Raw genomic sequence first — 21,725 nt, forward strand, 5'->3', positions numbered from 1 at the left:
GCTGTTCTTGGAGATCATGGTCAACGCCCACTGGATGATTATGGTAAGGTTTTTTTTTTCTTAATTGTGAAAGTCAGATAAGTCTGCTAAAGATGTTCAGATAAAAAGAAATGTTGATTTGCATCTTGCAGTGGTAGTGACGGCCGTTACCGAGTTAGGTAATGGTAAGCCCAAGTTCTATTCAACTTCCGAAATAATTGCATTTTGCCGGAAATGGCGTCTCCCAACAAATCACGTTTGGCTGTTTTCCACAAGGTACCCTAACCACTTTCTGTTCGTTTCTGCTATCATCTTTGGCGATCTTTCCCGTACTTGTCATCCTACCTTGGGTCCTTGTTGTTTTAAATAGAGTGCTAGTGAAGGAAGAGTTTGAAATACTTTTAGCTAATTTTCGTTTTAAGAATATAGTTTTTCTCTAGCTGAGGTTTTGATATCAATTTTTGTTGTACAGCTTGAAAGACACATTTTCCTAAGTATACAGTAAGAATGTGTTATAGAATCTGGTTGATGCATTTACTGGTCTAAAATCCATCAACCTTTAGAGATTTCTCGTCCTACTTGGAGGATTTATATGCTGATATTTTTGGATGAACACTGTCCATAGCGTTTTTAGTAGACAGCTTATTGGTGAGGAAATGAAAAATTTAACAGTGGTGGTTGCATGTATTTTGTTGAAATTTTATGAAGGAGATCAGCGACCTCTTTTTTCGCCGCGTTTGATGCACTCTGTGAAGAAGGGATAGCAACCTCAGTTTGTAGGGCTCTTGATGAAGTAGCTGATATATCAGTTCCAGGTAATGTTTTTTTTTTTTTTGGTATTCCCTTTTGCTATCTGGAGAATTCATATTAGTTTGCAAGGAATTCAACTTGATGAAATTCAATTATTTCTCGGATGAAAATAAGCAGGCTCAAAGGACCATGTTAAGGTGCAGGGTGAGATATTAGAGGGTCTTGTTGCGCGTATCGTGAGCAGTCAAAGCGCCAGAGATATGGAAAATGTCTTGAGAGACCACCCTCCACCACCTTGTGATGGAGGTGCACTATCTTATTATTGTTTAGTATTTACTTTTAGTTTTCGTGATAATCTACTCTATCAAGTCCGTGTAGATTAAAAATTCTTTCTCCTCGCTTTTAATATTTCAGCTAATCTTGATCTGGGACTCAGTCTAAGAGAGATATTTGCTGCCCATAGATCTAACGAGAAACAGGTTCTAAAAGAAATTTAAATCTGACTAGCTTTATCAAGTTGAATATTTATGCTGCCATCTCTTGATAAAGATTTCTCATTCTAGAGGGTCCTTTTTTCTTATTTGTGCTGCTGTAGCAAGTGACAGCACTTTTAAGAAGTGTTGGGCCAAGCTTTTGCCCCAGTGACTTGGATTGGACTGGAGATGTATCTCATCCAAAAAATGCTGACAAATCTGTTATAACAAAATTCCTGCAATCTCAGCCTGTAGATTATTCAACTAGTAAATTACAGGTAACTTGAGATTATGTCTTTGTTTGGAAATAGAATCGCTGAAATTATTGGATATATATTTGTCACTTGCAGAGTTCTTTCATATTTAACCCTTTTCCATTATCTATGTGCTTTTGAGTTTTGATGAGCAACTGAATTGTTTCATTTTAACAGGAAATGGTACGCTTGATGAAGGAAAAACGTCTTCCAGCCGCATTCAAGTGTTACCATAATTATCATAGAGCTGACGACGTATCGCCTGACAACCTATTTTATAAATTAGTTGTCCATGTGCATAGCGATTCAGGATTTAGGCGTTACCAAAACGAGATGAGGTTATCCTTAAAGACGTCTCTACTTATGTCTTTCAGTTTGATCAAACTAAGAATATATTGATTTTTGTTTACTAAAATAATTACCGTGTTTCAGGCACATGCCTAGTTTGTGGCCTTTATATCGAGGTAAATGTTTTTGTTTGTTTCTTTTTCTTTAGCTTTGCTCTAAAATTCCATTTCTGATTCATTTTGCTAGAATTTAATGATTTTGACATCTTTTGGGAAGTTGCTAGTCTTTGTGAAAAATAACTTTGTTAGGATAATTTTCTTGGACGTTTCAGATATGGTTGTTGTGGTACCTTTTGGTCTCNTATTATGTCTTTGTTTGGAAATAGAATCGCTGAAATTATTGGATATATATTTGTCACTTGCAGAGTTCTTTCATATTTAACCCTTTTCCATTATCTATGTGCTTTTGAGTTTTGATGAGCAACTGAATTGTTTCATTTTAACAGGAAATGGTACGCTTGATGAAGGAAAAACGTCTTCCAGCCGCATTCAAGTGTTACCATAATTATCATAGAGCTGACGACGTATCGCCTGACAACCTATTTTATAAATTAGTTGTCCATGTGCATAGCGATTCAGGATTTAGGCGTTACCAAAACGAGATGAGGTTATCCTTAAAGACGTCTCTACTTATGTCTTTCAGTTTGATCAAACTAAGAATATATTGATTTTTGTTTACTAAAATAATTACCGTGTTTCAGGCACATGCCTAGTTTGTGGCCTTTATATCGAGGTAAATGTTTTTGTTTGTTTCTTTTTCTTTAGCTTTGCTCTAAAATTCCATTTCTGATTCATTTTGCTAGAATTTAATGATTTTGACATCTTTTGGGAAGTTGCTAGTCTTTGTGAAAAATAACTTTGTTAGGATAATTTTCTTGGACGTTTCAGATATGGTTGTTGTGGTACCTTTTGGTCTCGCTAAACAAAGAATAATTGGACATATGAAGAAAATTGGAAAACTCTGGTCTATAGGCCAATGCCATCTGTTTTTTTGGTTAACTATATTAGTTAGTGATCTTCTTTTTCCTTTTCAGGTTTCTTTGTTGATATTAATTTGTTCAAGTCGAACAAAGGGAGAGATCTGATGGCTCTGAAAAGTACTGATAATGCGGTCAAAGATGCCAGTGAAAATGATGCTCAACGAGGAAAACATGATTTGGCTGATGATGATGCTAACTTAATGATCAAACTGAAGTTTCTCCCATACAAGGTATATTTTTCTTTTCTCTGGAGGTCTCTTCTGGTTAGAGAGATTTGTGATTTTGTTGCAATTTCCTACTTTTATTGCATGATTATCCTGAATTCCTGATGTTGGACATGTCTTCAATTTTCTTACAGTTGAGAACCTTTTTGATCCGTAATGGCCTATCAGTTCTATTTAAAGAGGGGCCAGCAGCTTACAAAACCTACTACCTCAGGTGAGCTGCTTTCTCCGTATGAATATATACATATAGAGTGATGTGTCAAATGTTATAGTGATATTTTTGGTAATCCGGATTCTGATTAACTTGCCATGCTCATTATGTTTTTTGATTATTTAGGAGCTGACGTGGTCAAGCTTTAATTTTTGATTTTTTTTTCTTTTTTTTTTTTTTGTAATATTATTGTTGTTTCTGCATCCAGGCAAATGAAAATCTGGGGTACATCAGATGGAAAGCAGAAAGAACTTTGCAAGATGCTTGATGAATGGTACCAGAATCACACTGCTCTACACATGTAGCCTAAGCTTATATAGTTTTGTTAAAACTGTGTAACCTACTGCCTAGATGCTGCCGTTTGTCTAATAAGTTTTTTCAGCTTTTTGAATCTTGATTAGCAACTCTTCTTCTCTTCAAAATGTACAGGGCTGCTTACATAAGAAAAAAGTGTGGGAATGATCAGCTATCTTCATCAACATACCTAAGTGAAGCTGAGCCATTCCTGGAGCAGTACGCGAAACAGAGCCCAAAGAACCAGATTTTGATAGGGGCTGCCGGGAACCTAGTGAGAACTGAGGACTTCTTAGCCATTGTTGACGGTGATCTAGATGAAGAAGGCGATCTTGTGAAGAAAGGAGTGACACCAGCTACTCCTGAGCCAGCTTTGAAGGAAGCTGTCCACAAGGATGAGGGGTTAATTGTATTCTTTCCAGGTACTCAATTTGCATTGTCTATATCATGTATTCTGGTTGTTGGTTTTACTTCATCTTTGTGGCAATGTTTTATATTGAACCTATTAATAGTAGTCTTAATTAGCTTTCAATAGATTATAGATGATTGTTTTAGTAATTCAGATAATACTAGTTAAAGATCAAATTTTTTAACTTCTGACCAGAAGTGAGAGCAAGATATTGTTAGAAAGAGAATGGTCGTATATCTTTCTGTATATGTCACTTGATATAACGTTTCTGTTAATCTGTTTCCTTGTGATATTAATAATTTTAATTTGTTCTCAGGGATTCCTGGATGTGCTAAATCTGCACTTTGCAAGGAGTTATTGAACTCCCCAGGAGGCTTTGAAGATGATCGGCCAGTGCACACCCTGATGGGTGATCTTGTCAAAGGTATTTGAAAGTGTAGGGTTTTTTTTGGGGTCAAAATTGCTCTGGTCTCTCAATTTTAGTTTGCCATCTCATGCAATATTTTACATACTTGGCAGGAAAATATTGGCCAAAGGTTGCTGATGAACGTCGTAAAAAACCACAATCAATTATGTTAGCTGACAAAAATGCCCCAAATGAAGATGTCTGGAGACAGGTAATTAATTCTACGCTGAGAATCTGTTACAACCTCACATTGATTAGTATCAGGCTTATAAGATTCTCAGGTAGAGCTATAAGCCTGATACTCATTACTAATCTCTACCCATTGATCCTTTAAGAGTGGCTTTGTAGGAGTAGATTTTTATCAGAATCTTTGCAACTATTGTTGCAGTCGTAATCAATTGCTTTGTTGCCTAATGGTTATTAAGATTAAAATTTGGTTCCATGACACCCTCGCTTGGTTTGCTGAAGACAATCTTTTTTCAACTACTTGTAACCTGCCTTTAATACATATACATATGTGTGCATTGCTTGTATTGTTGAAGCCTAGTTAGTGGCTGACCTGATATATTTCCACATCTTGTGTTTCTTAACAAGTCTCATTCCAATATTATTCTTGTAATTTCCCTATAGATTGAAGACATGTGTCGGAGAACTAGGGCTTCTGCAGTTCCAATCGTTGCTGATTCCGAAGGTGTGTAATTATGATCCATTATTTGATGTATTTCATTTACCAATCTTCTTGTGTGCTGTTTAATATGGTCATATTAAGTACATTCCATAATATTTTGACCTTTAATTGATTGGATGACCGTGCAAACGCTTTGAGTATAAAAGGTTGAAAGATCATTTATCTTTTACTGAATTTGTTCCCGTTTTTTTTCGTATCTAATCTAAGCTTGATAGTCAATTTTCTTGTAGAAGAGTACAGTTAGAAGTTTATACTTTGCTTAAAAACACACAAATATATTGTTCTGCTTTGTTTCCGCAATTACTGCCTTGTCTCATCCTCTGTATTCGTTGTGATCTTTTGCTTGATATATACTTTTGGCCCTCTTTGACTACACAGGAACCGATACAAATCCATATTCACTTGATGCGTTAGCTGTTTTCATGTTCCGTGTACTTCAACGAGTTAACCATCCGGTATGCAGTTGTATCTTATACACTGTTTATCTTCAACTGCATCATCCAACTTTTATCACAACCCTGTTCAAATTAATAAACTATCGTTTCATTCATATGCAATGAATATTGTTAGGGAAAGCTCGACAAGGCATCTTCAAATGCAGGCTATGTGCTGTTGATGTTTTATCACCTTTATGAGGGAAAGGTATCATCACATACACCACAACTTTTCTTCAAGTATATTTATGATTTGATCTCACATTTAACTAAACGGTCTTTAACTTCCAGAACCGTAAAGAATTTGAGAGTGAATTGATTGAGCGCTTTGGCTCCCTCGTCAAGATGCCACTGTTGAAATCAGACAGGTATATGGTCACATCAGATGTGACCTAACAAACTCGAACTTGGCACAGCTACAAATTGCAACTTCGTATTTAATTAATTTGTAAAACACTTAATTAATTGACTTTTCTTTGCGCATATACAGGAGTCCTTTACCTGATCCTGTTAAATCAGTTCTTGAGGAGGGCATAGATTTGTTCAATCTCCACAGTCGAAGACATGGGAGGTGGGTAGCCAACAGTACCATTTTACATGAGTTGAAAAATTGAATAATGTCAAACCGTAACAAATGGAAGGCATTAATAGCAATTTAGCAAAAACTAAGGAGGAAGACATCATGTTAGTTTATCTTGTGATTAGATGTACTTGGATCATGTTACTGGAAAAATCGTACACATGAGTGTGCTCACAGACGTTTTTGTTTCTTGTTCTGAAGTTCTCTACTTCATCTGATTTTTCTTGCTGTAGACTCGAGTCGACGAAAGGAACATATGCAGCAGAGTGGACCAAATGGGAGAAACAACTACGAGATACTTTAGTTGCAAATTCGGAATATCTCAATTCTGTTCAGGTAAAAGATACTTTAGTCATTGAGGGTTCATGAAAAGCTACAAATTCATGCTATATAGTTTCTTAGCTGCGTCGATATTTCTTCAGCACATGATAAAAGATTACAAGAAGAAGGGATGCGCATATAATGTCTTTGTTTTCTGGTTTGCAACTTTCAGATTCCATTTGAGTCTGCAGCTCATCAAGTGCGGGAAGAGCTCAAAAGAATCGCAAAGGGTGAATACAAACCACCAAGTTCAGAGAAAACAAAACATGGGTCTATTGTTTTCGCTGCCATCAACTTGCCTGCTACTCAAGTTCACAGTCTTCTTGAAGAGGTAACCAACCAAATTCGCAAACTACCATAAAAAAAGAAAGAAAAAAGGTTATGTATGGGCTTAGTTGTGAATAGATGTTTTTTTTACTTATCAGTTGGCCACAGCACACCCAACAGTGGGATCTTTTCTAGAGGGAAAGAAAAAGAAAATACAGGAAAAGCTTGAACGGTCTCACGTGACGCTTGCCCACAAGAGAAGCCACGGCGTAGCAGCTGTGGCCAGCTATGGCCAGCACTTGAATAGAGAGGTACCCGTAGAACTCACGGAGCTCATCTACAACGACAAGATGGCTGCTCTAACTGCCCATGTAGGATCTGTGGACGGGGAAACCATAGTCTCGAAGAACGAATGGCCACATGTTACGTTGTGGACCGCAGAAGGCGTTACTGCAAGAGAGGCCAACACATTACCTCAGCTATACGTAGAAGGAAAGGCGAGTCGCTTGTTGATAGGTCCTCCGGTCTCAATCTCAGGTCCTCTGGAGTTTTTCTGAAATAAAATATTAACATGGAAGTTGCTATCTCTTGAGGTTGCTCATGGAATGGAACACTTAATGGTTGTTATAATAAACAGTTTCCATTGTCATGAGATTTTGAGGTTAATTAATATAATATATATGTTAATTGTTCATTGTGCAAGTGCCTTAGTTCAGTATTAACATAGAGGACAATATTTATTATATATATGGGGATGATCCAAGTAATACTATTGCCACGATTAGTTGTGTTTGCAGGATCACTAGCTTGAGTAACCTCAATTAAAACTTAAAAGGTGTGCTAATGATAGTGATTAATGTTTTGAACATACACGAAGGATGATAGTGATTAATGTTGAGTTTGCATGATCAGTAGCTTGAGTAACCTCAATTAAAACTTAAAAGGTGTGCGGTTTAAGTGACCATTACTCGAATTCAAATTAACTTGACTATGAAGTTTTGTTACCTTTTTTTTAATGAAACACAACCGAACCGACCCAAGGCCCAAGACAGAGTCGGCGGAACAGGGGTATAATGGTAAATGGAATAACGATATTATTATTTTATGTTAAACCTAGGTTTCGATGGATTCAACACTATAAAAATAAAAGAGTCGTATACCTTCTCATCATTAGCTCGCTGATTCCTTGAATCCTTCTTATTCACCCTAGCCGCTACACACTCCATCCTTGCGATATCTTTGAGGTAAGCGTCTTCGAACGCACGCATCTACGATCTGTTTCTTTCTTTTTTGCTTTACCTTTGCTGAGACTGTTTCGATCCTTTTCGTTTGCGTGTTTGTTACCCTCTTCTATCAGTTTGATTCTTCTTTACCTGTGTATCTCCTTTGACTCGATGCTTTTTGTTTGTTAATAGATCGTTTTTGAGTATCTCGTTTTTGAAATATAGTTTATCGATTTCTCGATCATCCGATTGATCTGGTTCTGGGATTTTTATATTATTCGATGGATTAGTAATTGGATCTGAGTGTACTATAGTTATGTTGTTATTAGGATGTATGTGATTATCGATTTGTCATGTGATTGGGATTTTCAAAAGCAGCTTAACGAATGTATTGTTCCTTCTTGATATCAAGTTGTGGGAGCTCTCGGACTTGTTTCTGTAGAGCTCCTCGATTATTTTGTATGAATTTAAGCTCGCTTAACTCAGCGGTCAGAGCACCACATCTTATTTTTGTGGTAGAGATCGGTTCGACTCCGATAGCAGCTTCTTACTGTGATTGTTGAATTTCATATTGATTGTATATGTCTACTGTGTTGATTGACTCAATAATATGATTGATCTTTCTGCAGATTGTTTTTGACGAGCAGCCATGGGTAAAGAGAAGTTTCACATCAACATTGTGGTTATTGGCCACGTCGATTCTGGTAAATCCACCACTACTGGTCACTTGATCTACAAGTTGGGTGGTATTGACAAGCGTGTCATTGAGAGGTTCGAGAAGGAGGCTGCTGAGATGAACAAGCGTTCCTTCAAGTACGCATGGGTCTTGGACAAACTCAAGGCCGAGAGGGAGCGTGGTATCACTATCGACATTGCCCTGTGGAAGTTTGAGACCACCAAGTACTACTGCACAGTCATTGATGCTCCTGGCCATCGTGATTTCATCAAGAACATGATTACTGGTACCTCCCAGGCTGATTGTGCTGTCCTTATCATTGACTCCACCACTGGAGGTTTTGAGGCTGGTATCTCCAAGGATGGTCAGACCCGTGAGCACGCTCTCCTTGCTTTCACCCTTGGTGTCAAGCAGATGATCTGCTGTTGTAACAAGGTAATCAAATCTTTTTTTATATCCTCTAGTTTGATAATTGCTTGTTTCTGGTTGTGTTCAGTCTCACTAACTGTTTGTTCTCTTCATGTTGTTTGTAGATGGATGCCACTACACCCAAGTACTCCAAGGCTAGGTACGATGAAATCATCAAGGAGGTGTCTTCCTACCTGAAGAAGGTTGGGTACAACCCTGACAAAATCCCGTTTGTGCCCATCTCTGGATTCGAGGGTGACAACATGATTGAGAGGTCCACCAACCTTGACTGGTACAAGGGACCAACTCTCCTTGAGGCTCTTGACCAGATCAACGAGCCCAAGAGGCCATCTGACAAGCCCCTTCGTCTCCCACTTCAGGATGTCTACAAGATTGGTGGTATTGGAACGGTGCCAGTGGGACGTGTTGAGACTGGTTTGATCAAGCCCGGTATGGTTGTGACCTTTGCCCCCACAGGGTTGACCACTGAGGTCAAGTCTGTTGAGATGCACCACGAGTCTCTTCTTGAGGCGCTTCCCGGTGACAATGTTGGGTTCAATGTTAAGAATGTTGCTGTGAAGGATCTTAAGAGAGGGTATGTCGCCTCCAACTCCAAGGATGACCCTGCCAAGGGAGCTGCCAACTTCACCTCCCAGGTTATCATCATGAACCACCCTGGTCAGATTGGAAACGGTTACGCCCCAGTCCTCGATTGCCACACCTCTCACATTGCAGTCAAGTTCTCTGAGATCTTGACCAAGATTGACAGGCGTTCTGGTAAGGAGATTGAGAAGGAGCCCAAGTTTTTGAAGAATGGTGATGCCGGTATGGTGAAGATGACCCCTACCAAGCCGATGGTTGTTGAGACTTTCTCTGAGTACCCACCATTGGGACGTTTTGCTGTGAGGGACATGAGGCAGACTGTTGCAGTCGGTGTCATCAAGAGTGTTGACAAGAAGGACCCAACTGGAGCCAAGGTTACCAAGGCTGCAGTCAAGAAGGGTGCGAAGTGAACTCCCATTATCAAAACTCTATCCGCAGATGAATCAAAAAATGTTGTTAGTTTGTTTACTTTAGTTTGGTATTTGGTCGCTTGTTTGTGTTACAGCTTCGTTACTTCTCCGTCAGAGCGTTGTTCCCGGAACTGGGTTCTTGATCGGAGGTGGCGGAGCTATTTAGCACCCAAACTTTTTGTTTTTTTGCCTTGAAATTGTGGTCTGATTTTGAACCTTTTTTTGGAGATTATGTTATATTATGATATTCCTGCTGAATCTTGGTCTAATATTTTCCGTATCGCCTTTATCTGTTGGTTTGACATTTTCATAGCACTTGACAAGAAACATTACTACATAAATGTAACTTATGTAAGAATGGAGAGAAAGTATAGTGCTACAAGGATGAGATTTGAATGCTCATTTGAACTGTGATCCAATCGTAATTGAAGTGCACCGATCGAATGTTTTGTTTTAAAGGGATTAATCTTATTTTATTCTATTTTATTTTTAAAACAGAAAAAACTAAATTTGTATTTGTTTTTACTTTTTAGTCAAACAATTTATGGTTGATCTGAGTAATCATCAAGCCATGATCACAACAATCCTAATATGATCTCAGTGATCAAGCCATGATCACAATTCCAATCTGATCAAGTCCGGTCAAGCCATGATCACAATCCCAATCTGATGATCAAGCCATGATCACAATCCCAATCCCAATCAAGTCCGGTCAATTCATGATCAAACCCAGTGAATCTGTTGACATTTTCACTTTGAATTCAAGTTAGTTTCTTTTCTTTCTTCACTCAAAGAACTCAATTTTATTTGAACTCTCATTCATTCATTTTTCTCATCCATTACAACTCTTCACACACATTACATACTTATAATAGATTTCTTTTACACTCATTTACTTAGACTCTAGACTTAGCAACTATTACATCATTATATCTAGACATTAGACTTCTGGACACAAGCAACCTTAAACAACCTTACCTTAGCTACTAGCCACTAACAACTCCAACAACTATTATCTAATCTAGTCTAACTAAGGTTTTCAACAACTTCCTTAGTTAAACTAAGTAAACAACACAAACTCTTATTTTGGGCCTAACACTAATAATAGTCCAAAGAACACTAAAGACACAAACCTTAAGTGGGCTTAACTCCAGCCAATTAGTCTTCTAAGTCCACAACAACAAAATAGCAATCTTCTCCGTACGACCACTTCTTCTTCTCCATCTAACTTCCAACCTTCTTGTTCTTCATCATATTAGTCTCACTCTTCTTGTCTTTCTCTTTTGCAGGATTAATCGAAAACTCATCCCTCAACAGAATCACTATTAGTAAGGTATGCAAAACCTTGAATCCGGCCTACACAGCCTAAGTAAAGAAGCTTGATTTTTGTTTTTTCTCATGTAGTGCCCACAAGGTATGACTAGTTTCCATCTACGAATCAATCAAGAGGGAACCATTCATGTCAACGATCGAGTTTGTTTCTTTTTACTGAGTTTCAAGTTCAAGACTTCACTTCAAATACAAAGTTCAGTGTAAAATATAGATAAGTCTACTTTTTTCTTTTTCTATTTCGCTATGAAAGTATAAATAAAGTTCTACTGTAGACGTTTATCTATTTGAATTCGTTTTTAATTTCACTAAACTAAAAGAGAAAATAATTTAATTAACCAACTAGACGCGGAAAAGTATCTATACTATTAATTGGGGAGTACACTTAGGGATAAAAAAAAAAAATGACATATATTCATATTGCCAAACATGTTCAATTACTTATATAATTAAAAATAAAAAAATAAACAATATATGGTAAACAAAATCTGTTAATCAAAAATCTAATATTTATGGAAACAATAATTACGAATTTAATTGTAAAATAAAAATTGCCCTATATTTTTGGAAATGGTTTAAAGTTTAAAGTTTGCTTCCATAATAATCAAAGAATTTAAATCAAAAATTTTATATATATATATATATATATATATATATATCAATTAATTGGGAGCACACTTAGGGATACCAAAAAAAAAACATGACATATATCCATGTTGCCAAACATGTTCAATTACTTATATAATTAAAAATAAAAAAATAAACAATATATGGTAAACAAAAACTGTTAGTCAAACATCTAATATTTATGGAAACAATAATTACAAAATTAATTATAAAATAAAAATTACCCTATATTTTTGGAAATGTTTAAAGTTTAAAGTTTGCTTCCATAATAATCAAAGAAATTAAATCTAAAATTATATATATATATATATATAAACATATTTGATTTGGTTTTAAATTGTGAGATATTTACAGAAATAACATATTAATTTAATACAATTAGATATAAACAAATAATCATATATCTATCTATAATATTAATTAGGGAGCACACTTAGGGATACAAAAAAACAAAAAAAAACATGACATATATCCATTTAAACAAACAATCAGAAATTTTATTTAAAATAATTAATTACAAAGTTATATTTTGAATCTGTAATTTTTATGAATGCAACCTTTACAACTTTGAAAAAGTTTTTTATTACTTTTACATGATCAAATTGAATTGCATATACTGTTTTGACTCATTATTTTTTTATTTTTCTTTTATTTTTACCAAACAAATAATAATATTAGTTTTTAAATATTTTTAACTTCATTTTTTTATTTTATCAATACTTATTATAATGGACTTCTATAATTATGGCTCCTAAAGACTTTGGGTTCAATTAAATTAGAAACATTTATGTTTTCTGTCAAAATTTATATATTATAGTAGGTATTCTCACTATTTTTAATAAATTATCTAATATAAACAATTTAAACAAATTTTAAAAAATTAAAAAACCCTGCACAAAAGTGCGGGTTGGTCCATAGGTTTAGTTCACAGAAATTAACCCCAAATAATTTTAGTTTTACTAATACATAATTAATTAACAAATCTAATGTACACGGAAGATCAGATAGGAGACGAAAACATGTAATTTTAAAAAAATAAAAACATTATATAAACTATTTTTCATAGAAAAAAGAACAAGAAATAAATATATCAAGATAAGATTATAAAATTACGATAGTTAAATTAAATTTATTATGAATCAAAAATTTATGGTGAAGCGGTTATTATTTCAAAGGTTTAGAAATTAGATGAAGGTAAACCAATATAAGTTTATGTTATAAATGTTATACCAAATAATTATATTTACAAATAAAATGTTATGTGGGTGGGAATCTTTTACCTACTTCCTTATTTGTTGGACTAAAATATACAATCTTAAATTTATAAAATATTATTAAAACTACGGTTATAAGATAAAAAAGGGACATACATATATTTGATGGGACGGGTTCCAGAAACATATAAACAAATATACTATCTTTTTCTTACTATTTTTTAATGTACTTAAATCTAATCATCTTCTTTTCAAACCGAACTGAAAATAAATATGTACAAAGTTAGATTATGAATGTTAATAACATTTTTAACATTCATAATTACAAATGTAACTCCGCATAATCTAAACTTAATTACAAACTTAGTTCTTTTAAAATTAACCCCGCACGTATGTGCGGGTCCAATCCCTAGTATTATATAAACGACGAAATGGATAAATACAATATTCAGAATATGATAGCAAAGAAAAATAATAAATGGAAATGTAGTATGCCTTGGGCTTAATTGAATAACACAATAATCTATTATGAGATTATGGGCTATGGAATGGGCTCTATACAAATAAATATTTCTGGGTCTAACTTAAGTTATAGAGCCCACGCGATATTAATATTAGAAAACCCACACGCATCAGAATAGACTTTGGAGTGGATATAAAACCCACACGCATCAGTTGCGCGTAGAGCGCGTTTATCAAAATTGTGTGGACTATTATAACCCACCAAAAGCACTGTTTTCAACCAAAAACACGTTTCCACAAAAACCCCGCGCGTGACCAGATTTATTTCGCATTATTTTAAAAAGGATTACATATACCAGTTGACAAAAATTCAAGTAAGCCACTAGAATTTATTTATTGTTCTTTATATTTCGTAAGTACTAAATTAATACACTTTAAACAATAAATAAATCTATTAAATGTGATACATACGTATCTTTAATGAGTTAACTTCTTGTATGTTGTTTGAAAAAAAATTATTTTTATGTTCAAAATAATCCTTATTATATAAAGCAAGAAGTCAATGAGCAATTGTAACTTTGGATCGATGCTCGAGCTTTATACATTTGGTAACTCGATCACTGATTAGGTTTAGATCCGTTCCAAAATTAAAAACATATTTCAAACTTTGTTAAGAATATTGTTTTCTCATTCATTAACAAAATATGATTACAAAACCTTATATAGTCACTTATCTTAGTTATACAAATGATGTAACTGTACTTATAAGAATATATGGCAAGACTATATAATTTGATAGTTATAAATTTTAAAAAATTAAAAAAATTAGAAGATACGCCCAAATTCACGACATGGGCTGATGGTATTTAGAAATACAATTGTACTAGGATATAGCACGGGTCAACATCTTTTAAAAAAAATTATAATAAAATAATAATAATTATTGTTTTTTTTTTTAAAGTTATTTTGTTTGAGATAATATTTATTTTAATTTCTTATGTAAATCTATTAATCTATTTGAATACTAATTATCTTAAAATATCATAGCATTTTATTTTTGACGTATTATTACAGTTTTATATTGTTTGTTTGTTGTATTTGCATCATTATTTTGTGAAATATAAAATAGTAATTTTAATATTATAATTGTGAGCAAATAAAAATTATTAATTTATCATTTATATAAATTTAGTTTTACCAACCTGCCAGTGTGGAAATTAAAACACATATTTTCATACAATGAGTAATATATCTTCGTTTTAAAAAATTCAGATCACAACATATGCAGAAAAAAAAATATGCATTTTATTAATTATAAGTATTATATGAAAATTCCAAACAATTTGTAAATAAAATAAAATAAAGATGATAGGAGAATCATAATTTGAAAACTTAACAAAATCTTCAGATTTAGTTATTAAAAATAATTGTATTGTATACTTGGATATAAAATCTTACTTTTTAAAATTCTGATTGGTTTATATATTTTTTTAAAAGATAATTAGTAATTTCGTCCATAATTTATTAGAGAGATAAAATAAATTTTTAGATTTTATTATATTTTTTAATATTTGATCTGTGAGTGTTTTTTATTTTTAATTAATTATATTTATTTAAATTAGTTAATTAAACTTAATTATTTTTTTCTAGTGGCAATTGAATGTAATTTTTTACACATTTTAAGGTTAGTTTCATATTTGTACTTCTCAATTAATATAGTAGGATATAACTACTAGGTTAATAAGTTTAATAATGTGAAAATGATAATTGTTTCTGTAGCAAACTCTCTTTTCTCTCACCAAAGTTTTCTTCTTACATCTAGTTGTTCTTATTATGTTTTCGGTCCAGATTTTCATCGTGGGTCTGAATTTCAAACCGCTACAAGAGTGAGGTAAGCTTTTTTCTCTGTTATCAGAGCGGTGTGGTTTTTTTCGGCATGCGTTGCTGTTGTGGCCCTTTCTCGGCGGACAAAAGGCTTTGGTTCAGGTTTCTCCTAGTTTGAAGACGTTGTTGGATATGCAATGACATCTTTCACGCTCAACCTTGGAGGCTGTGGTAGCAGCGGAGAACGCTTACGGATTGGTGGATTTTCTGATGAGTGTTTTGGTGGTTAACGGTAGATCCTTCTCAAGATCTTAGATTGCTAACAGGGGTTCTGGCGATTGAGAGGTTGTTGAGCCTCTTCCTCTTCAAATCACCGTGTTTTGATTCCGCTGGACCAGATCTAAAGTTTGCTATACCTCGGAAAAGCTTTCCGGTTCATGGCTTCGGAGAGCAAGAGCTTAGATCCTATTATGTCGTTTTGCTAGGAAGAGGATTCGACATTCAATAGGTGGCAGAGTGTTGGAGAGTCCATTTATTCCGAAAGATTTGTGGCGGGTTAGACATGTCATTGGTGACGGTTCAGAGATGGTATAGTCTAGTCAAGGAATCCATTTGACGACGTAGTCACAAATTTGTGGGCCTTGTATTCGCTGGAGCTAGTAGTTATGATTCTCTGCCTCCGCTTAACCTTGCTTTTTGTTTCTGTTTACCGAAAATTTGGTTTTTCGTTTTGTAGCTGTTAATGATTTGTTTTCCAGGCCTGAAGCCCATTAAGAGACGATTAATGATTGTTATTTTTTAAATAAAATAAATAATTAAAATAAATTAAATTTTAATGAAAAAAATCCACTATATTACTCAATTGGTGTATAATTATTAGGTAGGATTGTTATATACTTATATGTAATCCTTTAAATTTTAATGAAGAATCCATCATATCGTTCACAAAATAAAGCAAAATTGGTTGATATAATGGATTATTATATTATTTTATCATCCGCGTTCAGTTGATGTGATACATTATTAATTTATTTTGTCAATGGCGTTTTACATCTTATAGTTGTAGAATGTATAGTAGAAGAATGTTCGAGTACTTCATGATAATTATTTGATAGGATAGTCTTGTTTGCAGGTCGGATCAGATTTTCAAACATAACCGTAAAGGAAATAAACAAGCCATACAATGAAAGAGCAAAGTACTACAAGTACAAGGGCCACAGTCACATCACGTCGGTGCATCTCAAGAAACCAATCCCAAGATTTTCGGTCATGAAAACTGTGAGAAGTTTATTCAATTCTATGATTCCTTTAATATGAGATCGGAATACACAGGTTAGATAGGATGTTTCCTTATATTTATATGCTGCAATGCTAAATTTCATATGCATAGGTGCAAACTTGCAATTTAAGGACCGGGAGCATGAGTTTAAAAATGATATATGGAGATGGAGAAATCCAACCAAGATAAGAAAATCCGCAGGAATGTCACAATAATCCAAAAAAGGTTCAAAAAACAAAAAGCTCGGGTGCTAAGTAGCTCCGCCACCTCCGATCAAGAACCCAGTTCCGGGAACAACGCTCTGACGGAGAAGTGACGAAGCTGTAACACAAACAAGCGACCAAATACCAAACTAGAGTAAACAAACTAACAACATTTTTTGATTCATCTGCGGATAGAGTTTTGATTATGGGAGTTCACTTCGCACCCTTCTTGACAGCAGCCTTGGTAACCTTGGCTCCAGTTGGGTCCTTCTTGTCAACACTCTTGATAACACCGACTGCAACAGTCTGCCTCATGTCCCTCACAGCAAAACGTCCCAATGGTGGGTACTCAGAGAAAGTCTCAACAACCATGGGCTTGGTAGGGGTCATCTTCACCATACCGGCATCACCATTCTTCAAAAACTTGGGCTCCTTCTCAATCTCCTTACCAGAACGCCTGTCAATCTTGGTCAAGATCTCAGAGAACTTGACTGCAATGTGAGAGGTGTGGCAATCGAGGACTGGGGCGTAACCGTTTCCAATCTGACCAGGGTGGTTCATGATGATAACCTGGGAGGTGAAGTTGGCAGCTCCCTTGGCAGGGTCATCCTTGGAGTTGGAGGCGACATACCCTCTCTTAAGATCCTTCACAGCAACATTCTTAACATTGAACCCAACATTGTCACCGGGAAGCGCCTCAAGAAGAGACTCGTGGTGCATCTCAACAGACTTGACCTCAGTGGTCAACCCTGTGGGGGCAAAGGTCACAACCATACCGGGCTTGATCAAACCAGTCTCAACACGTCCCACTGGCACCGTTCCAATACCACCAATCTTGTAGACATCCTGAAGTGGGAGACGAAGGGGCTTGTCTGATGGCCTCTTGGGCTCGTTGATCTGGTCAAGAGCCTCAAGGAGAGTTGGTCCCTTGTACCAGTCAAGGTTGGTGGACCTCTCAATCATGTTGTCACCCTCGAATCCAGAGATGGGCACAAACGGGATTTTGTCAGGGTTGTACCCAACCTTCTTCAAGTAGGAAGACACCTCCTTGATGATTTCATCGTACCTAGCCTTGGAGTACTTGGGGGTTGTGGCATCCATCTACAAACAACATGAAGAAACCAAGTTAGTGAGACAGAACACAACCAGAGAAACAAGCAATTATCTCACACTAGAGGATATAAAAGAAGATTAGATTACCTTGTTACAACAGCAGATCATCTGCTTGACACCAAGGGTGAAAGCAAGGAGAGCGTGCTCACGGGTCTGACCATCCTTGGAGATACCAGCCTCAAAACCTCCAGTGGTGGAGTCAATGATAAGGACAGCACAATCAGCCTGGGAGGTACCAGTAATCATGTTCTTGATGAAATCACGGTGACCAGGAGCATCAATGACTGTGCAGTAGTACTTGGTGGTCTCGAACTTCCACAGGGCAATGTCAATGGTGATACCACGCTCTCTCTCGGCCTTAAGTTTGTCCAAGACCCATGCGTACTTGAAGGAACGCTTGTTCATCTCAGCAGCCTCCTTCTCGAACCTCTCAATGACACGCTTGTCAATACCACCCAACTTGTAGATCAAGTGACCAGTAGTGGTGGATTTACCAGAATCGACGTGGCCAATGACCACAATGTTGATGTGAAACTTCTCTTTACCCATGGCTGCTCGTCAAAAACAATCTGCAGAAAGATCAATCATATTATTGAGTCAATCAACACAGTAGACATATACAATCAATATGAAATTCAACAATCACAGTAAGAAGCTGCTATCGGAGTCGAACCGATCTCTACCACAAATAAAAAGATGTGGTGCTCTAACCGCTGAGCTAAGCGAGCTTAAATTCATACAAATAAATCAGCAATTCAAGGATCTCTACAGATACAAATCCGAGAGTTCCCAAAACTCCAAACCAAGAAGACTAGAACACTGTAATTGTTATGCTTCTCCCAAAAAAAATACGATACGAATCGACTATTAGAAAAGTACGATCGATCAAGAAATCAATCAAATCAACTACGATGTATCTAACAAAAGAGTCAATCGCGCAATAAAAAAATCACAGAAACAGATCAACCGATTAGATCAAACAATCTTAAGAAACAAATCCAGCTTAGAAATCAATTCAATTGCACTATAAAACGTTGATTTCATCAATATATAAGATCTACGCCACATAATCTAAACGATCCTAACAACAACGAGCACCAAATCCAAGAGATACATGTAAAGAAACACAAACTATGAACGAATCGAAGAAGTAAAAGCAAACGCAAACGAGCACGGATCAAAATCGTTTCAACCAAGGTCAATAGAAGAGTAAGAATTCAGATCGTAGATGCGTATGAAGCGCTTACCTCTCAGCTAAAGCGAAATCGCAAAAAGGAAGACGTATGTATTTTGCGGCTGACGAAGAAGAGTGGGAGAGAACTAGGGAAATAAATCCTAGGTGCATACGAGTTTATATTTATAGTGGTGAAGCGAAGTTAGGGTTTGTTCTGACAATTTTGCCCCTGTGTCTCGCCACGACTTCCTCTTAATTAATTTGGTTAATATCCTTTTAATTAATTTGGTTAATGTATATGTCACATTATATAATATGTGTGTTGGTCTCCATCATACGTAATTAACGACTCTTACAAACATTGAAACCACTTTAGGGCTTTCTAGAACCATGGCATGCTGAGCTGGACTTGCGGTTAGAAAGGTCTAAATTAGCGGGTGGGTTAAAACGGGGAGGGAGCAACGTACGAAAAAGGGACTTTCTGTTTTCTTGAGGTGAACGATGAAGGTAGATGCTTCTCTATTGTCAGAAGATGATCTCTCCTAGTAGGTTGCGACGGGAACTAGTCCGACCGTTGATGATTTGAAGATTCCCCCGGAAGGTAAAGGTGACTGATGTGGGAACGGTGGATACGTACCTGATTCGGTGACTCCTACGAGTAAGACGAAGCTGACTCTAGAGCATTTGAGAGACTACACTAATTTTCGTGCAAGCACCACCACATGGCACTGCAGTTACAAGAATTCCGACGCAAGATTACTCTTGTGGTCCACCTTTTCTACGAAGAACATAATATATGTCACATTCACACTCCTATCATCATAACATATTGGGAAGGTGGTGAAATGTTCCAAGTGACTACACGGAAGCAATAACGCAACTAAGAAAGATGTTTGAGAACCAAGTGGAGTGGGGAATCGGAGTTAGCATCTGAGCACCGGCCCAAGGTTTTGACATATACATCTAGTTTTGAGCGGTTTAAAAAAAAGACTCTTACAATTACGAGAGCAAATTTTATGACGTAAGTTCTTTTTAGATACAACGATTTAATTATCAAGTAGTGAAAACATAACAAATGGTTACACCAAGTATTATTTATAGCAAGCATGTACTTATGTTATTCTAGGTACATATACATCATAATGAAAACGCTGGTAGAAAACATTATCAAAATTTACGTGTAGCCGGTAGGCCAGGTGAATGCTATAACGGTTCGCACTCATACAAAGAAAGAGAACACCATAAGGTTTTTTTCACTCCTGGTTGGCTCTAATGGATTGGAAGAAGGAGGACTCTCAAACGAATCCAACATTGCTGCGGAAACCGGAAAGTTGTGTCTCAGACTGTTGCCTATGGCATTTGGAAGCAAAGTGACAACATGCTACACCATCTACATCAAGTAATACCATCATCGACTAGTCTTCAGGTTGGTCCGTAACTTGATCTCAGCATGACGACATAGGCGCAGATACTCAAGATTGATGCAACTATGGCTCCTTTAAGACTCTGTTATTGAATCTCACATACTGATTGAGTGTTAGGTTTGGAAGGAAATGGAGGATGGGGTTTGGTGACGACACCTTTGGGTGAAGTGTTCCAACCGCATACCAAGAAAAAAGTATTAGTGGTATGGATGGTTGAAGGTGAAGTAATGGAATCTCAAGAAATCATGAAAACGTGCACGTATATCATTGTGAACAAGAGGATGGGCTTAGTCAATTTCCCAAGCTAATCTAGAATGCAACTATCAAGTTAAGTTCATCAAATGAGAGAAAAAGAGAGGATTAATTCAGAACCGATGTACGCGAGAGAAGAAAATAGTAATATAAGGAAGATAGGAAATCAATAACCGCAGGGAACATATTCATTCATATAACAGAAATTTTAAAAAGGTTCAGAACTGGATAACAAACAAAAAGCAAAAAACAGGAAGCATGTGTGCGTAGCTCCGCCACCTCCGATCAAGAACCCAATTACGAGAACAGCGCTCAGACGGAGAAGAGACAAAACAGGAACACAGACACGCGACCATATACCATACTAAACATAAAAAACTAACATTCTTTGTTTCACCTGCGGATGATGATGATAGAGTTTTGACAATGGGAGTTCATTTTGCACCCTTCTTGACTGCAGCCTTGGTAACCTTGGCTCCAGTTGGGTCCTTCTTGTCAACACTCTTGATGACACCGACTGCAACAGTCTGCCTCATGTCCCTCACAGCAAAACGTCCCAATGGTGGGTACTCAGAGAAAGTCTCAACAACCATGGGCTTGGTAGGGGTCATCTTCACCATACCGGCATCACCATTCTTCAAAAACTTGGGCTCCTTCTCAATCTCCTTACCAGAACGCCTGTCAATCTTGGTCAAGATCTCAGAGAACTTGACTGCAATGTGAGAGGTGTGGCAATCGAGGACTGGGGCGTAACCGTTTCCAATCTGACCAGGGTGGTTCATGATGATAACCTGGGAGGTGAAGTTGGCAGCTCCCTTGGCAGGGTCATCCTTGGAGTTGGAGGCGACATACCCTCTCTTAAGATCCTTCACAGCAACATTCTTAAC

General features: G+C 36.3%; 4 protein-coding genes across 5 annotated transcripts in view; 2 read left to right on the forward strand and 2 right to left on the reverse strand.

Moving 5' to 3' along the window:
* LOC104754968 overlaps window positions 1-7,319 on the forward strand; it is an 11,079-nt gene extending 3,760 nt beyond the window's left edge. The window contains exons 1-22 of one of the 2 annotated variants that reach the window (XM_019239758.1): window positions 7-43; window positions 132-255; window positions 688-794; window positions 907-1,035; window positions 1,144-1,208; window positions 1,325-1,480; window positions 1,634-1,794; window positions 2,505-2,536; window positions 2,838-3,013; window positions 3,142-3,221; window positions 3,427-3,492; window positions 3,648-3,934; window positions 4,238-4,345; window positions 4,441-4,538; window positions 4,958-5,018; window positions 5,394-5,470; window positions 5,586-5,657; window positions 5,741-5,817; window positions 5,940-6,020; window positions 6,263-6,365; window positions 6,523-6,681; window positions 6,776-7,319. In XM_019239758.1, the coding sequence (XP_019095303.1) occupies window positions 990-1,035; window positions 1,144-1,208; window positions 1,325-1,480; window positions 1,634-1,794; window positions 2,505-2,536; window positions 2,838-3,013; window positions 3,142-3,221; window positions 3,427-3,492; window positions 3,648-3,934; window positions 4,238-4,345; window positions 4,441-4,538; window positions 4,958-5,018; window positions 5,394-5,470; window positions 5,586-5,657; window positions 5,741-5,817; window positions 5,940-6,020; window positions 6,263-6,365; window positions 6,523-6,681; window positions 6,776-7,174 (2,304 nt within the window). In that variant the 5' untranslated portion in view covers window positions 7-43; window positions 132-255; window positions 688-794; window positions 907-989 and the 3' untranslated portion in view covers window positions 7,175-7,319. Of the gene's footprint in view, window positions 1-6; window positions 44-131; window positions 256-687; window positions 795-906; window positions 1,036-1,143; window positions 1,209-1,324; window positions 1,481-1,633; window positions 1,795-1,888; window positions 1,921-2,504; window positions 2,537-2,837; window positions 3,014-3,141; window positions 3,222-3,426; window positions 3,493-3,647; window positions 3,935-4,237; window positions 4,346-4,440; window positions 4,539-4,957; window positions 5,019-5,393; window positions 5,471-5,585; window positions 5,658-5,740; window positions 5,818-5,939; window positions 6,021-6,262; window positions 6,366-6,522; window positions 6,682-6,775 lie in introns of those variants that run through there. The other variant, XM_010477268.2, reaches the window with a different exon arrangement.
* Window positions 7,756-10,195, forward strand: LOC104754969 (elongation factor 1-alpha 1). Its single transcript, XM_010477270.1, has 3 exons — window positions 7,756-7,861; window positions 8,470-8,951; window positions 9,050-10,195. Exons 2-3 carry the CDS (start codon window positions 8,490-8,492, stop codon window positions 9,935-9,937), a joined length of 1,350 nt encoding a protein of 449 aa, XP_010475572.1. The 5' UTR covers window positions 7,756-7,861; window positions 8,470-8,489; the 3' UTR covers window positions 9,938-10,195.
* Window positions 16,857-19,335, reverse strand: LOC104754972 (elongation factor 1-alpha 1). The gene is made up of 3 exons (XM_010477272.2): window positions 19,236-19,335; window positions 18,076-18,557; window positions 16,857-17,976 (listed from the first exon to the last, which is right to left on the reverse strand). The coding sequence occupies exons 2-3, from the start codon at window positions 18,535-18,537 to the stop codon at window positions 17,089-17,091; spliced, it is 1,350 nt and encodes a 449-aa protein (XP_010475574.1). The 5' UTR covers window positions 18,538-18,557; window positions 19,236-19,335; the 3' UTR covers window positions 16,857-17,088.
* The window catches only part of LOC104754971 (elongation factor 1-alpha 1), a 3,565-nt gene continuing 2,844 nt past the window's right edge, over window positions 21,005-21,725 (reverse strand). Inside the window, exon 4 of the mRNA XM_019239331.1 lies at window positions 21,005-21,716. Coding sequence (XP_019094876.1) covers window positions 21,273-21,716 — 444 coding nt within the window. The 3' untranslated portion in view covers window positions 21,005-21,272. The remainder of the gene's footprint in view (window positions 21,717-21,725) is intronic.

Source organism: Camelina sativa, chromosome 17 (assembly GCF_000633955.1).
Source record: "Camelina sativa cultivar DH55 chromosome 17, Cs, whole genome shotgun sequence".
In the NCBI taxonomy this organism is placed as follows: domain Eukaryota; kingdom Viridiplantae; phylum Streptophyta; class Magnoliopsida; order Brassicales; family Brassicaceae; genus Camelina; species Camelina sativa.

Coding starts and splice junctions, on each gene's coding strand:
- LOC104754969 (XM_010477270.1), top strand. CDS start 8,490: ATGGGTAAAGAGAAGTTTCACATCAACATTGTGGTTATTGGCCACGTC. Junction 8,952..9,049: donor TGATCTGCTGTTGTAACAAG/GTAATCAAATCT, acceptor TGTTGTTTGTAG/ATGGATGCCACTACACCCAA.
- LOC104754972 (XM_010477272.2), bottom strand. CDS start 18,537: ATGGGTAAAGAGAAGTTTCACATCAACATTGTGGTCATTGGCCACGTC. Junction 17,977..18,075: donor TGATCTGCTGTTGTAACAAG/GTAATCTAATCT, acceptor TGTTGTTTGTAG/ATGGATGCCACAACCCCCAA.